The sequence below is a fragment of the Astyanax mexicanus genome, chromosome 6 (assembly GCF_023375975.1).
Source record: "Astyanax mexicanus isolate ESR-SI-001 chromosome 6, AstMex3_surface, whole genome shotgun sequence".
Lineage (NCBI taxonomy): Eukaryota > Metazoa > Chordata > Actinopteri > Characiformes > Acestrorhamphidae > Astyanax > Astyanax mexicanus.
In genome coordinates, this window is record NC_064413.1 from 56917088 (window position 1) to 56940464 (window position 23377).

At 39.2% G+C, this 23377-nt stretch overlaps 1 protein-coding gene across 1 annotated transcript; it reads right to left on the reverse strand.

Annotated features, from left to right (window-relative positions):
* Positions 1–1082: 1082 nt before the first annotated feature.
* LOC103036421 (SPRY domain-containing SOCS box protein 3) lies at positions 1083–13934 on the reverse strand. The gene is made up of 7 exons (XM_015602868.3): positions 13775–13934; positions 7003–7118; positions 5199–5373; positions 4279–4466; positions 3812–3914; positions 3334–3459; positions 1083–2058 (listed from the first exon to the last, which is right to left on the reverse strand). The coding sequence occupies exons 2-7, from the start codon at positions 7114–7116 to the stop codon at positions 1109–1111; spliced, it is 1656 nt and encodes a 551-aa protein (XP_015458354.3). The 5' UTR covers positions 7117–7118; positions 13775–13934; the 3' UTR covers positions 1083–1108.
* Between the last annotated feature and the right edge of the window lie 9443 nt (positions 13935–23377).

Sequence of the window (23377 nt, forward strand, 5' to 3'; positions counted from 1 at the left end):
CAGTATTAGCATTAGCCGCTAACCACGCTAAGTTCTAGCTCTTTTGCTGTTCAGAGGTATTATCGGCCTGTAGTCTGCTGCTAACCACAGGGTTACACTTAAGATTCCTCAGTGTAGCGCTGTCTGGCAGCATTAACTGTTAGCTGCTAATGCTAATGCTGCTGCACTCAGCTTTAGTGGAAATCTGGACATCTAAGCTTACTGGAAATTAACAGAAGCACTTTACTCACCCAAATAAACAGTTTTCAAGAGAGAAATCTGTGTAAATTAACATCCAGCACTTGTTTAACTTTAAAAAAAAATAATGCACCTTATAATTCGGATCACCTTATAGTACGAAAAATACAGTAATCAACACAAGCGCTGTGTAGTGTGTGTGTGTGTGTTGTGTGTATGTTTTTTTAGGCCAAAAGAATGAAGGCGAATATTAAAGTAAGCCAGTTCAAGACTGTATTTTTTTCTAGTCAGCAGAATACACTGATTTAAGGGCTAATTCTGACCAAACTTTTTGACAAATCATGGAACATATTGAGCTACATTTCACAATATTTATAAATATTTTCAAAGTTTTGAGCTATTAAAGGTATGTGGTAATAATCTGCGATTAAGTATTTGGTGATATTTGAAGATCTTTCATGGTATTGCTGAAATAACACTGAAATATTTGGCAACTTTCAAATTTCTGAATTGTTAGATATTCTGAAATGTGTAGAGATAAAGCTTTTCTTTACAAACCCAATTCCAGTGAAGTGTTGCATCAATTCAAAATGAGTGAATATTTGAAAAAGTAGTAAAATTGATCAGTTTGTAAATTAAATAATCTTGTCTTTATAGTGACTTCTATTGAATTTAGGTTTGCATCATGTTTTTTTTTTTTTTTTGCAAATCATTGTAATCTGGTTTTATTTATGTTCTACACAGCGTCTCAAACACATTGGAAACGGGGTTGTATATATATTTATTAATATTTACAGATATTAGGCAAAATTTTGATATATTTGAATATGTGATATATGCTGTTGTATCAGCCAACCATTAGTTTATTGCTTTCAAACTTTTGGCCTTTATCATGTGTAAATATCTGTGTGTGTGTGTGTGTGTGTGTGTGTTACGTCCAGCGGCAGCGCTTCCTCTGGCAGGTCTCTGAATTACAGCTCTCCGAGTCACTCCCAGAGGTGGAGTTTGGCCTAGAGTGGGTGTGGTCAGGAAGAGGGGAGGCGGAGCAGAATGAGTGATTGGGAAGAGGGGAGCTTGGGCGGGAGGCGTGGCCTGAGCAGCACGACACACTAGACAGACAGTCGTCATGGTCACAGGTGGCAAGAGGAAGTGGAGCATCACAGCATGGGCAGGAGGCGGAGTCAGAACACTCACTCAGTTCAAAGAACGAATCAGGATCGTCGCACAAGGACACGTCTTTGCAGGAGGCGGAGTCGGGATGGAACGTCAGGTGTAGGTGGGCAGGTGTGCAGGGGGTGGAGTCAGGATCAGAGGAGAGGTGTGTGTGAAGTGTATGAACAGGTGTGCAGGGGGTGGAGTCAGAATCAGAGGACAGGAGTGCGTGAGCAGGTGTGCAGTAGGCGGAGTCAGGATATTCACTCTCTGTGTCACTGAGGTAAGAGGTGGAGTCAGGGTAACAGGTGATGTGTGTGTCTGCAGGTGTGAAGGAGGCGGGGTCAGGAGGAGATGCAGCATCTGCATCGTTAAGGTAGGAGGCGGTGTCTAGGAATAGGTCATAATCTGTGTTGTGAGCAGGGGCGTGGCCTGGCTGGGGCTGATGGTCAGGTGTGTGTGTGCAGGTGTGTGTGGGCAGGTCTGGTCTCCTGAGTTGGAGGACCCAGGCGAGCTGCTGGCTGAGCTGCAGCTTCAGGCCGGGGGGGAGGGGCAGGGCGGAGAGGACGTCCGGGGCGTCCGGCAGGTACCGGCGCAGGTGAGTGCAGCACAGGTACTGCAGGGAGGTGGGGGCGGAGACTGAGCGAATCACCTTCATGCTGCTTTTGGCGGCGGTGGAGCACACAATCGGGTAGAAGGATTTATTGCGCAGCCCTGTGGCGGCCACACCTGCAGACAGGTAGAAGTGAGATTAGATTTAATCAAATCCTAATATCAGATTTTACAAATACAGGTGGACACCAAATACTTCTGCACTAGAATTTACTACATCCTTGCATCATCACCTATGTGGGCGGAGTCTCATTATTCTATACACTAATTGGTTTGTTGAATGTTGTCAGTTCAGTGAGTTGCCATTCCTGGTGTTGTGCTGAATTCTACCTCCCTGCCAGAATCAACTCCCTTTATAACTAAGGGTTAATCTACAGCTACAGTAGATACAGATATGGATTTCCACACAATACCTCACAATACTCTTTTCTTCTTCTATTGTTTAATGGGTGATGATAGCCTAACTCAGCTTCCTATAATTGGTTTGAACCAGATCAGAACTGTCCGAAAATATACTGTTTCACACTTCAAAACAACCAGAGTTTGTTCTAAATCAATCTGGATTTAATCTACATAAGCCATAAATTAGATTTGGGCTGGCAGCCTTAGTGTAAACAGAGGGACTATTCAAGCTTAATTTTTTGTAGAAACAAGTCTTATGGACAGATAAGGTAAAACAAAATAGGAATATTTGAAGGATTTCAAGAAAAAACGACTCTTAGGGCCCTATTTTAGTGATCTGTAGCGCATCAGTCAATTACAAATGATGCAGCTGGATTTAGGGATGCGTCGGTGTGTTTTTAATATCTTGAGAGCACAAAAAATATACGCCTTGCAACCTCAAAATGTGCAAAAGGCATATATTCTATGAATTCTATGAATTATTCATAAGTGTCTTTGGGCGTAATGTGAAATAAACCAATCAGCGTGCCAGTTGTCATTCCCTTTAAGAGACAGGTGAGCTCTGACTTTGGCGCATTCATATCGTAACAGCGTGACACTTTTGTGCATCCCAGCAGAGGATACTGACCTGCGTGTTAACACTGAGAACATACACCAGCAGCTCATTTAAGGTAACAGTAATGTGATTTTATTCATTATTCTGTTTATTGCTGAGTTAAATGTCAGGTTTGCGCTCTGCAGTGCGTCCGTGTGCTAAGACAGGATTGGATGGCTAACTGTTGACTGTCAGGGTTTTAATAAGTTAGTGGAGCACCTGTATTTCCTGCCGCCATGATAGAAACACACAGAAATTTACTTGAACATTGCATAGCAACACACCTTGTGCAGGCTGTACAATAGGGCCCTTAACTGCCAAACTCGGTGGTGGATGGATCATACTTGGATATTTTGAAACAGTAACAAATGTAAATGTGTTAATATGTGTCTCACCAATCCAGCGGCGGTTCTTGTAGAATGTTAGAGTTCCGTTCCAAGTATCCAGATGGAGTCCGATGATGGAGCCTTGACCGAACCGTCGAGAAAAATTTACTTTTGTCCCTTTGTGGTGCAGCAGGCCTATACATAAACATACACACACACAGCTTTCTTAATAAAAGGAGAATACGACACAGTCCGAAACATTCTGGAGCTGTCCAAAATATAACACACTAAACACACCAAAATTTCTGTGTCCTGGGACCCATATCCCACCGCCCAATGCAGTGTTGTGTAGCTTCTGTGGGACATGCCAAAAGTCCTGATACTAAATTCCTTCTCATGAATTTTGGCATGTCAGTGTATTTTGTAGAAGATGTTTAGAAATGTTTAGTTTCTTAATAAAACATTGTCTTACCGGCTATAAAAAGAACCTGAATAAGTTAGCCATATTAACAGTATACGAGTGGTCACATGACCTGTATTTGTTTACCTGTATAAGAGAGTCCCCAGCTGTGGGCGTCCACTCCGAGCAAGCTGGAGAAACTGTGCCGATACTGATCCAGGTTCACCTCTGCCGTGCCGATTCCTACCATCTACACAGCATTAACACAGCTGAAGTAAATCTGGGTAATATAGTGGGTCCTGTCACTGTTGAGGACTACTGGACACGTTTTCAGTTGAAAATGGGAATATTATATAGAAGTTTTACACACAGAGTAATCTATTTTTAAGCATTTATTTCTTTTATTGTTAAATAGAATATTATATAAGACCAATTGGTACTTTTGGCAGTGTGGGCAGTGTGCCAAGTTCTGCTGGAAAATGCAATCGTGGTGCAGCCGCCACCATGTTTCGATAGATCAGAACTGGCTTATGGTGGTTTGCAGTTTTAATGACCATGGCTGACCGTATTTTCTAAAAGGTGTGTGTGTGAATGTGTGTGTGTTGCGGTCTCACCATGTCTGTACCGTACACCGGCGAGGTCATCTTAATCTCCCAGAAGTGCTGCCCATGCCGGAGCTCGGCGGAGCCGCGGATGGCTGCAGTGCCGCAGCTGTAATCAGGGTGGAAGCTCACCTTCCTGTTCGAGCAGCTAAGGAACACCGCTGGAGATATACACTCCTCATCCCACGCCCACACACAACCTGCAAAACACACACATACATATGTCAAAATGAAGGCTCTGAGACTACATTTTGGTAGTGTACCTCCTGGTGAGAGGTGAGGAAGGTTGTCTGCTAGGCTAATCCAGCTTCTGTTTGAGATCTGATGAAGGTCAGGTTTGAGTATGGAGGTCTTGTGGCAAAGCTTCAATCCCTGGACTGAAGAGTTCACAGTGTAAACTGCAGGTGTGATTGATGATCTGGAGATCATCTCATACAGTGACAGTCGTTAACCGCTAGTAGTGATAGTAGGAACAGTAACAGTGATCTCAGTGATCTGTGCAGAACATCCTGCAGATCCATGTGTTGCTGCTTTCTCTCCTGCAGAACTTCCAGCTGATAGCAGCAGCATTTTTCCGCGGGATAATGTTCCCCCACACACAGCAAGGGTTTCCGAGGAACAGAGTCTCCACCAGATTGCAGCACTTTCTCGTCCTGCCCGCTCTCCAGATTTATCACTGATCCAGCATTTATGGAGCAGCTGGGACTCTACAGCTTCAGCTTCAACCTACGAGTGTAGAGCTACAGGATCTACAGGCCCAGCTGTAGCAACATCTGTGGGTAAATGTGCTGCAGGATCCATACAGAACCTGTAGAACCTCCTCCAAACCCAACCCTCTCAATCTCATCTTATATCCAGCATAGAAGAACCAACAGGGAACTACATAGAGACAACTTTTAGTTACAAAACAGTTTTACCCTAATAAAACGTACCTGACTCGTCCTCTCCGCAGGTGCACTCGTGAGTGTGTGTGTCGGGCAGTGTGTGTGAGCTCAGGTCGGTCTGTGTGGGACACTGACAGAACGACTCTCCCGTTACAGGAACCACCAGGGGCATCTCCTCCGCCGGTACACACTCCGTCACCGGCTGGTACTGCTCCGAATCTGACTGCTTACACACACACACACACACACACACACACATACACACACTCGTATGTAAGTATTACATCCAGCCTTACATTTACTTCCATTGAGTTAAAAGAGAAATCACTATTTTTACATCATTAACAAACTTAGTCTCTTATGTCTCTAATCTCCTCTGAATGTAAAGCAATAGAGTATTTCTGTTTAAGTATTTATGTTGATTTTATGTAAAATGCTTAGATGTCTTTTTACAACCCTGTTTACCACCCTGTTATTTTACATCAGAATAAAACTCAATTATCTTGTAACAGAAACTTGTGATAAAAATGAAATAAGCTTTGCTCTGATTGGCTGGTTTATGGCACCCAGACATCAAAAAGGCAACGTAGCATAGCATAGTGTAGCATAGTGTAGCTTAGATTTAAGCACTGTAACACCACTGCTGCTGATCTTTCAGTGCAGTGTTCTATTAGCAAGCTACACCAACTTAATTCAGTTTGCTAGCATTAGCTGCTTTTAGCGTAGCATGGATACCTTCTTGCTGCTCCAGGTTTCCCGTGGTGCATAGAGCTCTTCAGGCCTCTTCAGGCTGCAGGACTGGGACCCGCCGCAGGGCATCCTCCAGCCAGCACTCCAGGTATGACTGGTGCTTCATCTGGTTGGCTATTAGCTATTAGCATTTTAGCCCTGTTTAGCTTCACTTTTGAATTTTCCTGAATTGGTCGTTTTGTGTGACTACAATGTAAATTTAGCCCTGAAAAGCCTTTTCTTGTTCATGCGAATTGTGTCAGACTGTGATGTAACAGTTTTGGATGTTCTCCTGATGGAGAAACGGCAGTACTGTACTCTCATTATTCATCATAACTTGTTGTATAAATACCCTTGTAAAAGAAAGTATATATTTTGAATATGTTAAGTATACTTAACATGGGAAAGTACAACTTTAAATATAATTCAATTGAAATTAAGCTATTATATTTAAATGCAACCTAAAAGCAATAGTTTGTGCTTTTTTAGTGCTTTGTTCTTATATATTCTGCAAAGTTAAGTAGACTCTTAGGTTTTATAATTTTTAATACACTTGAACTACATTGTAAATGTACTATTTTGCGTATTGATGCACATATTGTTTACATCTTAATGCTACTGGGGACAAAAAATTACACTAAAGTGCACTTTAAGCAGTATTTAATGCCACTGCATATATTGTCTATCAACACAACCTTAATTTAAAGCATACATGTCTATAAAATGTTAAAAATAAATTTTATAGAAATATAAATATGTATATTTAATGTGTACACTAAATAGAAAATTCACTTTTAGTATTCTTTACCTAATTTTAACATACTTTTAATGTATATAAAATTAAGGGTATTAGGAAGAGTATAACTATCTCTACTGTCTATACGAGACTTTCTACTTTTATACGTCTTTATACATTTTTATAATTCTATGTTTATACCCCTGTTATTAGACATAAAGCCACCAGCCTCATGTGTATTTATCTGATCCTAATCTATTTTCAGAACTTCTCTACTACAGGCCTAGACTGTAAGCTGTGTTTGTACATTTGCACATCTGTGTCAGCAATGGGTGCGACATAAAGTAGAAGCTAAGTGGGCGTGGTCACATTAAAACACATACACACCTGTGCCACCTGCAGTCCATTCTCCTCAAATTCAAGCGTCATCACAGGAGGTGTGGCCTCCATCTCCCCGTTCCCATTCCACAAACTCCGCCCACTCGGACTTCCCTCAGACATCGCTGAAAAAAACATGTATAATGTTATTTACAGGTAACACTCACTGACCACTGATTTTGATAAAAAGGTCTCATTCTATCGTTTCTTCATTTATTTTTAAACATCTAGTTGTGTCTCTAGTTTAGAGAAGTGGGGGGGGCAGTAGGATTTTGGCTCTTGTTAATGAATATTCATACATACAAACTCAAGCACTGTGACGCAGCGAGACGAACAACAGTTAGAAATGTTTTACAATAAAGACATTTTTACACTAATAACAGTCTTTGTAATGAAATGTTATATGTTACTTTACAACATGTGTAATAATGCCCTGCTAAGTGCAGTTCAGACACTGACCTAGTCATAGAGTCTCTGTAAAACACCAAATCCACCGGAGATCCTATTTAAACCTATAGTTTTAATTCACCCCGGGTTTGGTTTTTGTTTGCTGAGCAGCAGCAGAGCTGCCCAGGCAGTTGGAACAAAACTCCGGGGTGGATTTTTACTTTTAACTAGTGTAAACAGAACTGATCTAAACATCTAAACACCTACCTATCTCAATTGTACTTGGCTGGTGGTGTTGTTCCTCCATAGACTAATTCTAACCATTTGTTCCTTAGCTCTGAATTACTGGGTAAAGTATATAAACACTGATGTGTTATTCACACAAATAACACAGGAATGAACTGCATGCTGTTCCTAGTGCTGTTAGTTATCTCCTATCTGATGAGATGGCGTCGCCACCCGGCTTCAGCTCTGTGGGCGGTCCCGAGCCGAGGTTGGAGGGGCCATGAATACTAATTTTTTTACTAATATTTTTTACTAGCTGCTGCAGAGAATAAAGAAATAGAAGAGTTTCATTATGTGCAGCATCATAAACAACTCAGAGAGACCCACTGTATTTCACTAACAACAAGAACAAAGGGATTTTAGCGGAAGGGGACCTTTAAAGTTTATTTGTGTTTATAAATTCTAATGTTGTATAGAGTTAATTACAGGTAGACGCTGTGAGTGATCTGTGGTGTGTTTGATGGTGTCTGGGTTGGTGATTGGTGCAGCTGGTGAGGTGTGCAGACAGCAGAGCCAATTAGACACAATTATATGGATCCCTGTCCTGAATACCACAGCAGCCACCTGCCCTATAAACCCCGTCTCGTCCCGCAGCGTCGCCCTGCAGACGCACAGGTTATTGGAGCAACAGCACCAACTCAATTAACACACTTGAGTTGGCAGCAAACAAACTCACACACACACACACACACACTCCCGCTGGCAAGTAAAGCAATAGCAGTAGCGCAGTAAACACACACACACACACACACACACTTAGAGTGTTGAGCAATGGGGTTTACTCAGTAAACACTCTGGGCCGGGTTACAGGATCACACACACACTGACCCACTCCGGCTCGGATAAACACACTGCTCATGTTCACACTGGATATTCATAGAACACACACACACACACACACACACTGTGTAGCAGGTGACACAGTTTCTCATACCAACAACATATTTACACTACAGCAGCAGTTCTCAAACTATTTAAAATAAGTACCACCAACAGTCCGTTTCACAGGATCACATGTACCACACATACATGCTTACTGTATTTTTCACACTTTAAGGCGCACTATCAATGACCATCTATTTTCGAACTAACTAAGTTATATAAAGACAAGTTAAGTAAACAAAACTGTAATAAAAAAGACTTTATTGTAAAGTTAGACGAGTGCTAGATGTTAATCTACACAGATTTATCTCTATTTGGGTGAGTAAAGCGCTTCCATTTATTTACAGTAAGCTTAGATTCACAAAATTATCCAGCCTTAAGGCTGAAGCATTAGCATTATTGGCTAAACACTAGCACTAGCCCGAATATTGGAGCATAATTCCACGCTAACTCACACCAGTATCCTAAAATATTATATGGAGCTCCATCATCATTCCAGAGAACACAGTTCTTCCACTGATTCACAGATCAGTACTGGGGAGTTTATACCCCTCTATAACCCACATCTGATATTAGACAAAGCATGGAGATCCAGAAAGTCCTAATCTATTGGCAGTACTTCTCTACTATAGGGACTAGAGACAAGCTGTGTGAGTGTGAGCTCTTGCACATCTGTGTCAGCAATAGGTGTGAGTAGCTATTGTCCCAGATATGTGTGCAGATTTGTTTATTTATTTAGCCGAGGCAGATGTCCCTGCTATTTTTCCTGGGGTCCTACTTAAGTAAAAATAATCTATAATAATAACAATAAATAATTTCGTCAAAGTTTTAAAATTTGATCATCATGTACAACTAAAAAAAAACAGCAGCAAAACAACATACACTATATAAAAATAGACATTGTCCAAAATAATAATTTTGATCTAAGAATTTTCAGTCCATGCAGTAATTGCTCTATATCTAACTGTATATATTACTGTATGTTGGAATATAAATTGTTTCTGTGGGCTTTTATTATTTAAAATTGACCATGTGGATATCAATAAAGAAGCCTTTAGTTTATCCTTAACTTTTAACCAGTGTAAATGAGAGTGCACGTCTGGGATATTAGTATACTCTGGGTATTTAAGAATTTAGCCTAGCTGCTCAGTTCTGTACTTGCTGAAGTTTAGCTATTAGTTTTTTTAAGGCAATGGACCATATAATAAAGCAATAATACACTCGAGTGTATTATTGCGATTATATCACACTTCCATTATCACTGTTTATTGAAAGATTTAGAGTTATAGAGGAGGAGAAAATAGGATCTGTTTGGTTATAAAAACTCTGTCAGTTAAAATAGTTCCATTGCTGCTCTGTGTGTAGCTGCTCTGTTTGGCTTGTAAGCGCTGCATCGTTGCTAGGTTACCTCTATGTGGCGGAGTAATACATGGAGAGTTTCGGCTTCAGTGCATTACCGGCTGATAGCGTAGAGCGTAGAGCGCCTCTCAGCCAATCACATTGAAGGGTCGGAACTAACTGTGGTATAATATTACGAAAGGTGCCAACAACCCTCTTCATCAGTTCCTGTGTGAGGAATAGGCTACACCTTCTAACTAATGCAAGAGCAGAAATGATTTTATTCACTATTTTATCGGTTTGTCTTGCCCAGGACAGTGGGGTGTCTAAAATGACATCCAGTAACGTCTTGTTTCTTTTATTAATGAAAAGCTGAAGCACTGGGTCATGCTTGAAAGAATGCTTAGAACCCAATAAAATGCTTTTATTTTAGATATATTAAGAACATGTTTATTTTGTTTTACCCAACGCTCAGTCTCTTGATGCGTGCTGCTGTGAGTTGAGTCGTTGTGAGTTTATAAAGTTTATAACTGTATGTTGTAAATGAATGTGTAGGCGGGTTTATAAAGCTCAGTGGACCAATCAGAGTGACTGCCGTCTGTGTTGCTGCAACACACAGTGATCAGTTTCTATAGTTCCTGCATATCACTGATCTGCTGTTATGGTTACAGAATGGGAGTTTTTATATTAAAACAGTGCTCAGTTTTTATGTTACAGAATGAAGGTGTTGTAATGGTTACAGAATGATGGATTAATATGTTTACAGTGGTTGAGGGAGCACTGAAAGCTGTTCAGAGTTGGTCTGGAGGGAACTGGATCTGAGGAGTGTGTGTTTCAGACTGAGTTTAGATGGATAGAGTTTCTGTAGATCACTGATCTCACTAAAGCAGATGTGAAGAGATGATCCTGACCCAACAGTCTCTCTGAACCACTGCCTACGACCAAATCACAGCCGTGATGATATTCTCAAAAACATATGACCTCGAGTGTTTTTCATTTTTACAATAAGACTACCTTTATAAAGGGTTTAAAAATGGTTTACAGTTAGTTTATTAATGGTTACTAATTATGTTGTAAATGCCTTAAGAATCATTAATAATCAGTTATAACACATAAGTAGAAAGAGCAACAATATAGATGGCTGTGGGTTTTCACTATTTGACAAACAACAGGTCATTGTTGCCCTTTCTACATATGTGTTATAACTGATTATTAATTATTTTAAGGCATTTACAACCTAATTAGTAACCATTAATAAACTAATTGTAAACTATTTATAAACCCTTTATAAATGTAGTCTTATTTTAAAGTGGTACTGAACTATTGAAAATGAATTAAAAATGAATTAAAGACCATCAAAAAATGTTTAATAAATATGCTTTAATACGAACTGTGCCTTTCGCCAAAAAGTAGTTCCACAACAAGTGAACTGTAACAGAACTGTAGCTACAAAACGGCGTATGGTTTATACCATTTATACATTAGCTTGAAATCAAAATTGGGGATTAAGGGGTTTAGTAAATGTTAGGAGTCGTCTTCACATGATAAAGCTGCGCGTTTGTGAGCATTTCTGCCTGTTTTCTGGGTGGTGTTGGTTAGCTAGCTAGCAGGCTAGCTGTGCCTTCAGGACTGTAGTTAGGTTAGCGTAGCTTGCTTTAGCTTAGCATTAGCTTAGCCTAGCCTGGCTGGTTATCGTTCAGGTCACGGATGACTTTCCTTTCTCTTTTTTTCCTAAAAAAGAACGAACACTTCTCAACCAATCAGATTGGGAGGTCGGAACTAACTGTTGTATAAAATAAAATATAAAATCTCCAGAACTTTAATGCTAATTACCTAAAACAAATATCTTCTAGTACAGTAGCTGTAGTGCGCTCGACTCGGTTCTTCTCTATTTACACATGAAATTCTGGGTAACGCTTTATAATACAGCCCGTGTTTTAGAAGGTAAATACTGTGTACTTATAGAGTATGAATAGTAAAACACTGTACACTACATAATACAGCTCACTCCCTGCTGTTTCTGAGTAATTACTGAGTAAATACTGTGTACTTATAGAGTAAGAACAGTAAATATCAGATGATGTGTGGGTTTATAAACCATTAATATAAAACCTTGTAGTATTTGTGTTTTAATTAATACATTTTCTTTAAAATCCCAGGATTCCTGATTGTGTTATTATAGATATATATATATATATATAAATAAACATTATTGTATTTTAGTTTTCACATTAGAAACTATACGTTTTCTTCCTGCTCCAACCTTTACATTTTTAAAAGCATAAATCAAATTCTCATCTTCTTTTTCAAACTTTAATATTAAAAATACTATAATAATAATAGTTCCCTGGAGTGTGACTGGAATAAAGCCATGAACAATGGGCAAAATGATTGTATATTATTTTATATGCAAATTGCACCAAAAGTTTATGTAGGTGCTTTATTTGTACCTACATTTAAGTATGAGTAGGACCCCATAAGTATTTAGTATTTACTGATTCATAGAGAACAGTTACACCATACGGGTTGGGAAAGTACAGGGTAAGTTTCAGAAAGTTTTATCTAGTTGTTACTCTCTTGTTCCTGGTTGTATTTTATTTATATCTACAGTTAAAGTACCTGTAGGACCCAGTAAGTATTTTGAATGCACTGATTCATCCATAAGAAAAGGGAAATTACCCTCTGAAACCTAGGCTGTACTATAAAGCGTTATTGGGTTTTGAACCACTTCTTTCAGGCTTATAAGAACCAATATTAGTGAAAACGTCAAAACATTACATCAAATGTCATCAACCAAGGGGCATTGCACAGTGGCGGTGAACAAACGTTACTGGTTCAGGAACCTTCTTTTGTTGGTGGAAATGGGGTAAACAGTTTAAAATTAGGTTCATAATATAGAATGGCGCCGGATAAGTTTCTCTGATTTTGCTATTTCTAGGTTTATGTTTGAGTAAAATGAACATTGTTGTTTTATTCTATAAACAACAGACAACATTTCTCCCAAATTCCAAATAAAAATATTCTCATTTAGAGCATTTATTTACAGAAAATGAGAAATGACTGAAATAACAAAAACAAATATGCTTAACTTTCAGAACTCAAATAATGCAAGGAAAACAAGTTCATTTTCATAAAGTTTTAAGAGTTCAGAAATAATCAATATTTGGTGGAATAATCCTGGTTGGTTTTTAATCACAGTTTTAATTTCATGCATCTTGGCATCATGTTCTCCTCCACCAGTCTTACACACTGCTTTTGGATAACTTTATGCTGCTTTACTCCTGGTGCAGAAATTCAAGCAGTTCAGTTTGGTGGTTTGATGGATTGTGATCATCCATCTTCCTCTTGATTATATTCCAGAGGTTTTCAATTTGTGGTGTCTTATTTTTTTTCAAGAGCTGCATTTGGATCTTCTGAGATCATAACAATCATCAAAGAATGATATGTTTGATGATTTCATAGGCGCCAGAACCCAGTGGGCTCCTTCTAGAGCTATATTGAATTATTGGAAATTATTGGATTTGGCCGAAAATGGTTGACCAGTTTGATGACCCTAGATGTTTGGACCAGGACAAAGGTCCAATACTTTTAAGGAATAAGTTGGGTCTGAATCTGGTCTTTTGAATCTCGTCTTTTTTGGACATTAGAGACAGTTACTCCAACAAAAGCAGGATAAACTCTTTTTAACAGCTTTGATTTCTGAAGAAACCGTGAATCAAAATCAGCAGAAGTTCCAGTACTTGACTCTAATAGAGTATATGTCGATGATACGCTAGTGTTTAGTCTATATTCCAACTTTTGCTCTGTAAACTATCAATTCCAGTAGTTTAAATCTGAGCTGTACTGCAGTATTTTAGTACTATGGGAGTAAATGTAGCCCAGTACTCACCCACTGCTGCTATACTGGTCCAGAAGTTCTTCTACCAGTATGAAATGAACTGGAGGCTCAATGTTTTGAGTGTGTTCCTGACTGCAGTCACTCGCTCTCTTCCTCCAGACCGGCTAACCCTGACTCAGATCCCTCCACTGACCTACATCTGAGAGAGAGAGGGAGAGGGAGGGAGAGAGAGAGGGAGAGAGAGAGGGAGGGAGGGGCGAGAGACAGAGGGAATGAATGGGAGCAGGTTGTGTCTGCTTGCCTCATTAACTGTGGATCAGTCAGATTATCTGAGGCTCCAGATCAGCCAGTCTCGCCGTGACTCGCCGTCACAGAGAGCGAGTCCAGAGCGACCTCTCGACCCGCCATAGACCCAACAACCCACTGGGTTCCTTTTAGAGATGCAGTGATTACTCAGAAAACGAATACACAGTTACAAGTAAAAGTATGTGAATCCTTTGGGATTATACTTGTATTTCTGCATAAATTGGTGATTAAATGTGTTCTGATCTTCATCTACATCACAACAATAGACAAACACAGTCTACTTAAACTAAAACCACACAAAACATTATATGTTTGCATGATTTTATTGAACACAGCATGTTAATATTCACAGTGAGAGTAAATAAAAGTATGTGAATCTCTGGATTTAATAACTGGTTGATCCTCCTTTAGCAGCAAAAACCTCAACCAATGGTTTCCTGTAGCTGCAGATCAGACCTGCAGAACGGTCAGGAGGAATTCTGGATCATTCCTCTTCACTAAACTGTTTCAGTTCAGCTATAATATTATGGGATATCTGGTGTGAATCTCTCTCTTGAGGTCATGATGCTGCAGCATCTCAGTTGGGATCAGGAGGTCAGGACTCTCCAGAAGGAGTATTTATTTATTTTCTTCTGTTGAAGTCGTTCGGTTGTTGATTTATTTCTATGTTTTGGGTCGTTGTTCTGTTGCATCATCCATCCTCTGTTGAGCTTCAGTTGGAGGACAGATGGTCTTAAGTTTTCCTGTAAAATGTAAACTTGGATAAACTTGGAAATTCATTTTTACATTGATGACGGCAAAATCCGTTCAGACCCTGAGGCAGCAAAGCAAAGCAGCCCCAAACCATGATGCTCCCTCCACCATGTTTCACAGTTGAGATGAGGTTTTGATGATGGTGTGCTGTGCCTTTTTTCTCCACACATAGCGTCATGTTTTTTCCTTCCAAACAACTCAATTTTGGTTTCACCTGTCCACAGTATATTTAGCCAGTAGTGCAGTAGTGGAACATCCAGGTGCTCTTTTACAAAATGTTTTTTCTTCCTCCGTGGTGTCCTCCCATGATCTTCATTCTTGTCTAATATTTTCCTTATTGTAGATTTGTCAACAAAAATGCTGGCATGTGCCAGAGATTTCCTTTTAGACTTGCAGTGAGTACTCAGCAACAGTGTTAATTTCGTTAACGAAAACTATGACGAAAAATCTTCATTGTCGGAATAATCCTGTTTTTTAATCACAGTTTTTATTTTCATGCATCTTGGCATCATGTTCTCCTCCACCAGTTTTACACACGACAAGACTTACATTACAAACACACGCCACAAACACTCAACACCTAACACTTAACACTCAACACCTAACACTTAACATTTAACACTCAACACCTAACACTTAACACTCAACACCTAACACTTAACATTTAACACTCAACACCTAACACTTAACATTTAACACTCAACACCTAACACTTAACGCTTAACATTGAACACTCAACATCTAACACTTAACACTTAACACTCAACACCTAACACCTAACACTTAACACTCAACACCTAACACTTAACACTTAATTTAACACCTAACCACCTACACCACTCTGACCCTGACCTAACCACCTAACCCACCCTGACCTAACCCACCCTGACCCTGACCTAACCACCTAACCCACCCTGACCTAACCCACCCTGACCTAACCCACCCTGACCCTGACCTAACCCACCCTGACCCTGACCTAACCACCTAACCCACCCTGACCCTGACCTAAACACCTAACCCACCCTGACCTAACCACCTAACCCACCCTCACCTAACCACCTAACCCACCCTGACCCTGACCTAAACACCTAACCCACCCTGACCTAACCACCTAACCCACCCTCACCTAACCACCTAACCCACCCTGACCCTGACCTAAACACCTAACCCACCCTGACCTAACCCACCCTGACCCTGACCTAAACACCTAACCCACCCTCACCTAACCACCTAACCCACCCTGACCTAACCCACCCTGACCCTGACCTAACCACCTTACCCACCCTGACCCTGACCTAAACACCTAACCCACCCTGACCTAACCACCTAACCCACCCTCACCTAACCACCTAACCCACCCTGACCCTGACCTAAACACCTAACCCACCCTGACCCTGACCTAAACACCTAACCCACCCTGACCTAACCACCTAACCCACCCTCACCTAACCACCTAACCCACCCTGACCCTGACCTAAACACCTAACCACCTAACCCACCCTGACCCTGACCCTGACCTAACCCACTCTGACCCTGACCTAAACCACCCTGACCCTAACCACCTAACCCACCCTGACCTAACCACCTAACCCACCCTGACCCTAACCTAACCACCTAACCCACCCTGACCCTGACCTAACCAACTAACCCACCCTGACCCTGACCTAAACACCTAACCCACCCTCACCTAACCCACCCTGACCCTGACCTAACCACCTAACCCACCCTGACCCTGACCTAACCACCTAACCCACCCTGACCCTGACCTAACCACCTAACCCACCCTCACCTAACCACCTAACCCACCCTGACCCTGACCTAACCCACCCTCACCTAACCACCTAACCCACCCTGACCTAACCGCCTAATCCACCCTGACCTAACCACCTAACCCACCCTCACCTAACCACCTAACCCACCCTGACCCTGACCTAACCACCTAACCCACCCTGACCCTGACCTAACCACCTAACCCACCCTGATCTAACCACCTAACCCACCCTGATGTAACCACCTAACCCACCCTGATGTAACCACCTAACCCACCCTGATCTAAACACCTAACCCACCCTGACCTAACCACCTAACCCACCCTGATCTAAACACCTAACCCACCCTGACCTAACCACCTAACCCACCCTCACCTAACCGCCTAACCCACCCTGACCTAACCGCCTAACCCACCCTGACCTAACCACCTAACCCACCCTGATCTAACTGCCTAACCCACCCTGACCCTAACCTAACCACCTAACCCACCCTGACCTAACCGCCTAACCCACCCTGATCTAACCACCTAACCCACCCTGATGTAACCACCTAACCCACCCTGATCTAAACACCTAACCCACCCTGATCTAACCGCCTAACCCACCCTGACCTAACCACCTAACCCACCCTGACCTAACCACCTAACCCACCCTGACCTAACCACCTAACCCACCCTGATCTAAACACCTAACCCACCCTGATCTAACCACCTAACCCACCCTGACCTAACCACCTAACCCACCCTGATCTAAACACCTAACCCACCCTGATCTAAACACCTAACCCACCCTGATCTAAACACCTAACCCACCCTGACCTAACCACCTAACCCACCCTGATCTAAACACCTAACCCACCCTGATCTAAACACCTAACCCACCCTGACCTAACCACCTAACCCACCCTCACCTAACCACCTAACCCACCCTGATCTAAACACCTAACCCACCCTGATCTAAACACCTAACCCACCCTGACCTAACCACCTAACCCACCCTGATCTAAACACCTAACCCACCCTGACCTAACCACCTAACCCACCCTGATCTAAACACCTAACCCACCCTGATCTAAACACCTAACCCACCCTGATCTAAACACCTAACCCACCCTGATCTAAACACCTAACCCACCCTGATCTAACCACCTAACCCACCCTGATCTAACCACCTAACCCACCCTGATCTAAACACCTAACCCACCCTGATCTAAACACCTAACCCACCCTGATCTAAACACCTAACCCACCCTGATCTAAACACCCAACCCACCCTGATCTAAACACCTAACCCACCCTGATCTAAACACCTAACCCACCCTGATCTAAACACCTAACCCACCCTGATCTAAACACCTAACCCACCCTGACCTAACCACCTAACCCACCCTGATCTAAACACCTAACCCACCCTGACCTAACCGCCTAACCCACCCTCACCTAACCACCTAACCCACCCTCACCTAACCACCTAACCCACCCTCACCTAACCACCTAACCCACCCTGATCTAAACACCTAACCCACCCTGATCTAAACACCTAACCCACCCTGATCTAAACACCTAACCCACCCTGATCTAAACACCTAACCCACCCTGACCTAACCACCTAACCCACCCTGATCTAAACACCTAACCCACCCTGATCTAAACACCTAACCCACCCTGATCTAAACACCTAACCCACCCTGATCTAAACACCTAACCCACCCTGATCTAAACACCTAACCCACCCTGACCTAACCGCCTAACCCACCCTCACCTAACCACCTAACCCACCCTCACCTAACCACCTAACCCACCCTCACCTAACCACCTAACCCACCCTGATCTAAACACCTAACCCACCCTGATCTAAACACCTAACCCACCCTGATCTAAACACCTAACCCACCCTGATCTAAACACCTAACCCACCCTGATCTAAACACCTAACCCACCCTGATCTAAACACCTAACCCACCCTGATCTAAACACCTAACCCACCCTGATCTAAACACCTAACCCACCCTGACCTAACCACCTAACCCACCCTGATCTAAACACCTAACCCACCCTGACCTAACCACCTAACCCACCCTGATCTAAACACCTAACCCACCCTGATCTAAACACCTAACCCACCCTCACCTAACCACCTAACCCACCCTCACCTAACCACCTAACCCACCCTGATCTAAACACCTAACCCACCCTGACCTAACCGCCTAACCCACCCTCACCTAACCACCTAACCCACCCTGATCTAAACACCTAACCCACCCTGATCTAAACACCTAACCCACCCTGATCTAAACACCTAACCCACCCTGATCTAAACACCTAACCCACCCTGATCTAAACACCTAACCCACCCTGATCTAAACACCTAACCCACCCTCACCTAACCACCTAACCCACCCTCACCTAACCACCTAACCCACCCTGATCTAAACACCTAACCCACCCTCACCTAACCACCTAACCCACCCTGATCTAACCACCTAACCCACCCTCACCTAACCACCTAACCCACCCTGATCTAAACACCTAACCCACCCTGATCTAAACACCTAACCCACCCTGATCTAAACACCTAACCCACCCTGATCTAAACACCTAACCCACCCTGATCTAAACACCTAACCCACCCTGATCTAACCACCTAACCCACCCTGACCTAACCACCTAACCCGAATACTATTTTATATTATTCTGTATTATTTTAGATTGTCTATTTTATACAATTTTATTCTATTCTCTATAATTTTAGATTGTCTATTATTTTATGTTATTTTATATTATTCTGTATTATTTTAGATGTTTTATTTTATATTATTCTATAATATTTTAGATTGTCTATTTTATACTGTTTTATAGTATTCTGTATTATTTTAGACTGTCTATTTTTTATACTAATTTATTCTGTTTTGTATTATTTTAGATTGTCTATTATTTTATACTATTTTATTGTATTCTGTATTATTTTAGATTGCCTATTTTAAATTATTTTATATTATTCTGTATTATTTTAGATTTTCTATTTTATTGTATTCTGTATTATTTTAGATTGTCTATTATTTTATACTATTTTATTCTATTCTGTATTATATATTATAATATCAAATAATAATAAAATAAAATATATTGTATTATATTAGATTAGCTTAGATTTTATTTTATTGTATATTATTTTGTTGTATTAGATAGATAGATAGATAGATAGATAGATAGATAGATAGATAGATAGATAGATAGATAGATAGATAGATAGATAGATACTTTATTTATCCCAAAGGAAATTTAGGCATCCTGCAGCAACAACACAATACAATAAGAAACATACTCAAACATAAATTAAAACACAGAGGAATAGAAAATATATAAGGCTATACAAAACGTAACTATACCAGGTAAGTTATATCTGTAAACAGAGCAGTGCAGTAGATGTTGCTAATGGTCATTAAATAATTGAATAATTAGTAATTAGTAAAGTGAAAGGTGCAATGATATTGATTATGAAAGTGGCTGATGTGACATAGAAATATAATATAAATATGCATCTGTAACAAATATAGTTTTATAAAGAGAACGTGAATATGTGAATACCCAATCATGAGTAAAATGTACCTGAATGTAAGCGAGGTTGGGGAAGTGTTAGTGTAAATAAATAAGGTTGAATAATGTCCAAGTGGTGTGACTGGATTAAACTCAGCAGCAGCATCCCGTCCCCGATGAAGGAATAAAGGATTTTCTGAGTCTGTTTTTATATTATATTATATTATGTTATATTATTTTATTTTATATTACACTATTATATATATTTTACACTATTCTGTATTATTTTATATTGTCTATTTCTTACACTATTTTATACTATTCTGTATTATTTTAATATAAAGTATAATAAAATATAATTAAATATAAAAGAATATAATCAAATACAATACAATACAATGTAATATATTATAATATATTATAATATAATATAATATAATACAATAAAAGATTATATACAATACAACATACTAAATTAAAATAAAACAAAATACAATACAATATAATACCATCTAATACTAAACAATGTAGTACAATATAAAATAATAAAATAAAATATATTGTGTATTATGTTGTATTATATTAGAATTTATTACATTACATTAGATTAGATTATAATGTATTATATTGTATTTTATTACATTGTATTAAGTTATATTGTATTGTATATTATGTTGTACTATTTAAATTTGTATTATATTGTAATATCTTATATTGTTTTATGTTATATTATATTACATTATATTATATTATGTTATATTATTCTATATTATATGTTATAATACATTGTAACGTATAATATAATAATACAATAAAATATATTGTATTATAGTATATTATATTGGATTTTAATGTATATTATTGTGTTGTCTTATATTATATTATATTATATTATATTAAGTTGGATTATATTGTATGATTTTTATATTATTATATATATTATATTATATTACACTATATTATATGTATTTTATACTATTCTGTATTATTTTAGATTGTCTATTTTATATTATTTTATATTATTTTGGATTTTATGTTTTTTATACTATTTTATATGATTCTTTATCATTTTAGGTTATTTTAGATTGTTATTATCTTACCTTTACTGTAATCTGGGGTAAGATGAGAGGATGAAACCCTCGACATCTGAACAGAATCTGCGCAGTGCGCTATTTTTAGGCCCAGGCGCCTGATGTCAGAGCCACAAGCGCGTGACGTCAGCGCCATAGCGCGTGAATGAAAGACTGAGCGGCAGCGCGAGGGATTCTATAGCAGAGACTCTATATCACAGGTTATATAGTAAAGATAACCTGAATCTAACAGGCCTTGTGTTGTGATTATATTTGTCCCCAGATAATCAGTAATTGATTATTAGTAGGGAAATCAACAATGTTACAACAACAAAGGGTCGGTGTAATGTTTATCAGCTCAGTTTTCTGAACATTTGAGGCTTAATTAGGTATATAAATAGAAAACCGGACGTTGAGCATATACTATTTAATTTGTTTCTGTTTAGAAAAATATATCATTTTATCATAGTTCATTTCTGACCCTTATAATCACAGTTTAGGATTAAAATAAATTAATCCTTAATCATTTTCTATACCAAGTATGCAGAAAAAAATGTTTTTGTTCAGAACAAATCTTTAAGAAGCGCAGCTTCTGCGTTTCTACATAACGTTTAAACACACAGGTCAGAATCACACACAACCCACATTTACCATTTCACAGCTTTTAACATTACTTAACAATATGTTTGATGACAGTAGTGAAAGATGAGTGTAGATCATAATTTAATTAGGTTAAATTACCATTACAGCACATAAGGTATTCAAGTATTAAAGTAAAAATTTAGATATTGAATCACCTAGTTTAAAAACCAACAGCAGGCTTTACTGTGGGAATCAAAAACAAGATATAAGAGGAATACTTGGAATATTCAATCTGTGTGTGTGTGTGTGTGTGTGTGTGTGAGAACAGCAGGGGGAAGCAGATACATGGACTTGTATTAGTCCACTTTTAGAGTATTACATTTAAAAAGAAGTTATTGTAATACCCAGAAAACAATTAAGGACAGACAGACAGATAGATAGATAGAATTCATTGAAAGATGAAAGATCCCAGATAGCAAAAAGCATTCTGGCCGGATCCGGGCCGAGTCTATCACAAGTTCCGCGCCGGATCCGTAAAACGGTTCTGGGCCGGGGTCCAGATGCACAACGGGCCAAAACCGTCACGGATCCGTTTTACGGAGTCAAAAAGATACTGGGCCAGCACCAGTCCAGACCAAGCGTTTCAGGTGTTCCTTTAGACCGAATATGGGCCGGATCCGCGCCGGATCCGCTTACCGTTACACTAGCTGGAACAGGTCCGTTACAGATCTGGACCAGATCTGGATCAGCCCCGGATTAGTTCCGTATTAGCTACGGCCAAGCCACGGCCTTTTCACGTTCCCCAGCCTACTTATTACTGATTATAATGACATATTTCAAAATAAAAGTAGTAAAGAAAGAGCACTAAGCTATTTGACTTCTTTTTACATTGATAAATTAAAAGAGTTTAATACAGTACATTAAATTACAAATGCAATATTTAAATAATATAATAAAAAAACATTAGTTGTAAATGCAATCCTTAATTAGGTTAGCTAAATGAAATACAATAATTATAAAAGCAATACTTAATTAAGCTAATTAAATAAAATACCATAACTTATATATGCAATACTTAATTAAGCTAATTAATGAAAGTACCATCAGTTATAAATGCAATACTTAATTAAGCTAATTAAATAAAATACCATCACTTATAAATGCAATACTTAATTAAGCTAATTATATAAAATATCATCACTTATAAATGCAATATTAATTAAGCTAATTATATAAAATATCACTTATAAATGCAATATTAATTAAGCTAATTCAATAAAATACCATCACTTATAAATGCAATACTTAAGCTAATTAAAATAAAATACCATCACTTATAAATGCAATACTTAATTAAGCTAATTATATAAAATATCATCACTTATAAATGCAATATTAATTAAGCTAATTCAATAAAATACCATCACTTATAAATGCAATACTTAAGCTAATTACAATAAAATACCATCACTTATAAATGCAATACTTAAGCTAATTAAAATAAAATACCATCACTTATAAATGCAATACTTAAGCTAATTAAAATAAAATACCATCACTTATAAATGCAATACTTAATTAAGCTACTTAAATAAATTTTGATTTCAATTAAACAATTTATAAATCAACAGGCATTAA

What these genes read in the sequence shown, in the direction of transcription:
- LOC103036421 (XM_015602868.3), bottom strand. Translation starts at nt 7,116, where the DNA reads ATGTCTGAGGGAAGTCCGAGTGGGCGGAGTTTGTGGAATGGGAACGGG. An exon ending in ATGGACTGCAGGTGGCACAG is followed by an intron (nt 5,374 to 7,002) that starts GTGTGTATGTGT and finishes GTGTGTAAGCAG; the next exon opens with TCAGATTCGGAGCAGTACCA. An exon ending in CTGCGGAGAGGACGAGTCAG is followed by an intron (nt 4,467 to 5,198) that starts GTACGTTTTATT and finishes TGTGTTTTGCAG; the next exon opens with GTTGTGTGTGGGCGTGGGAT.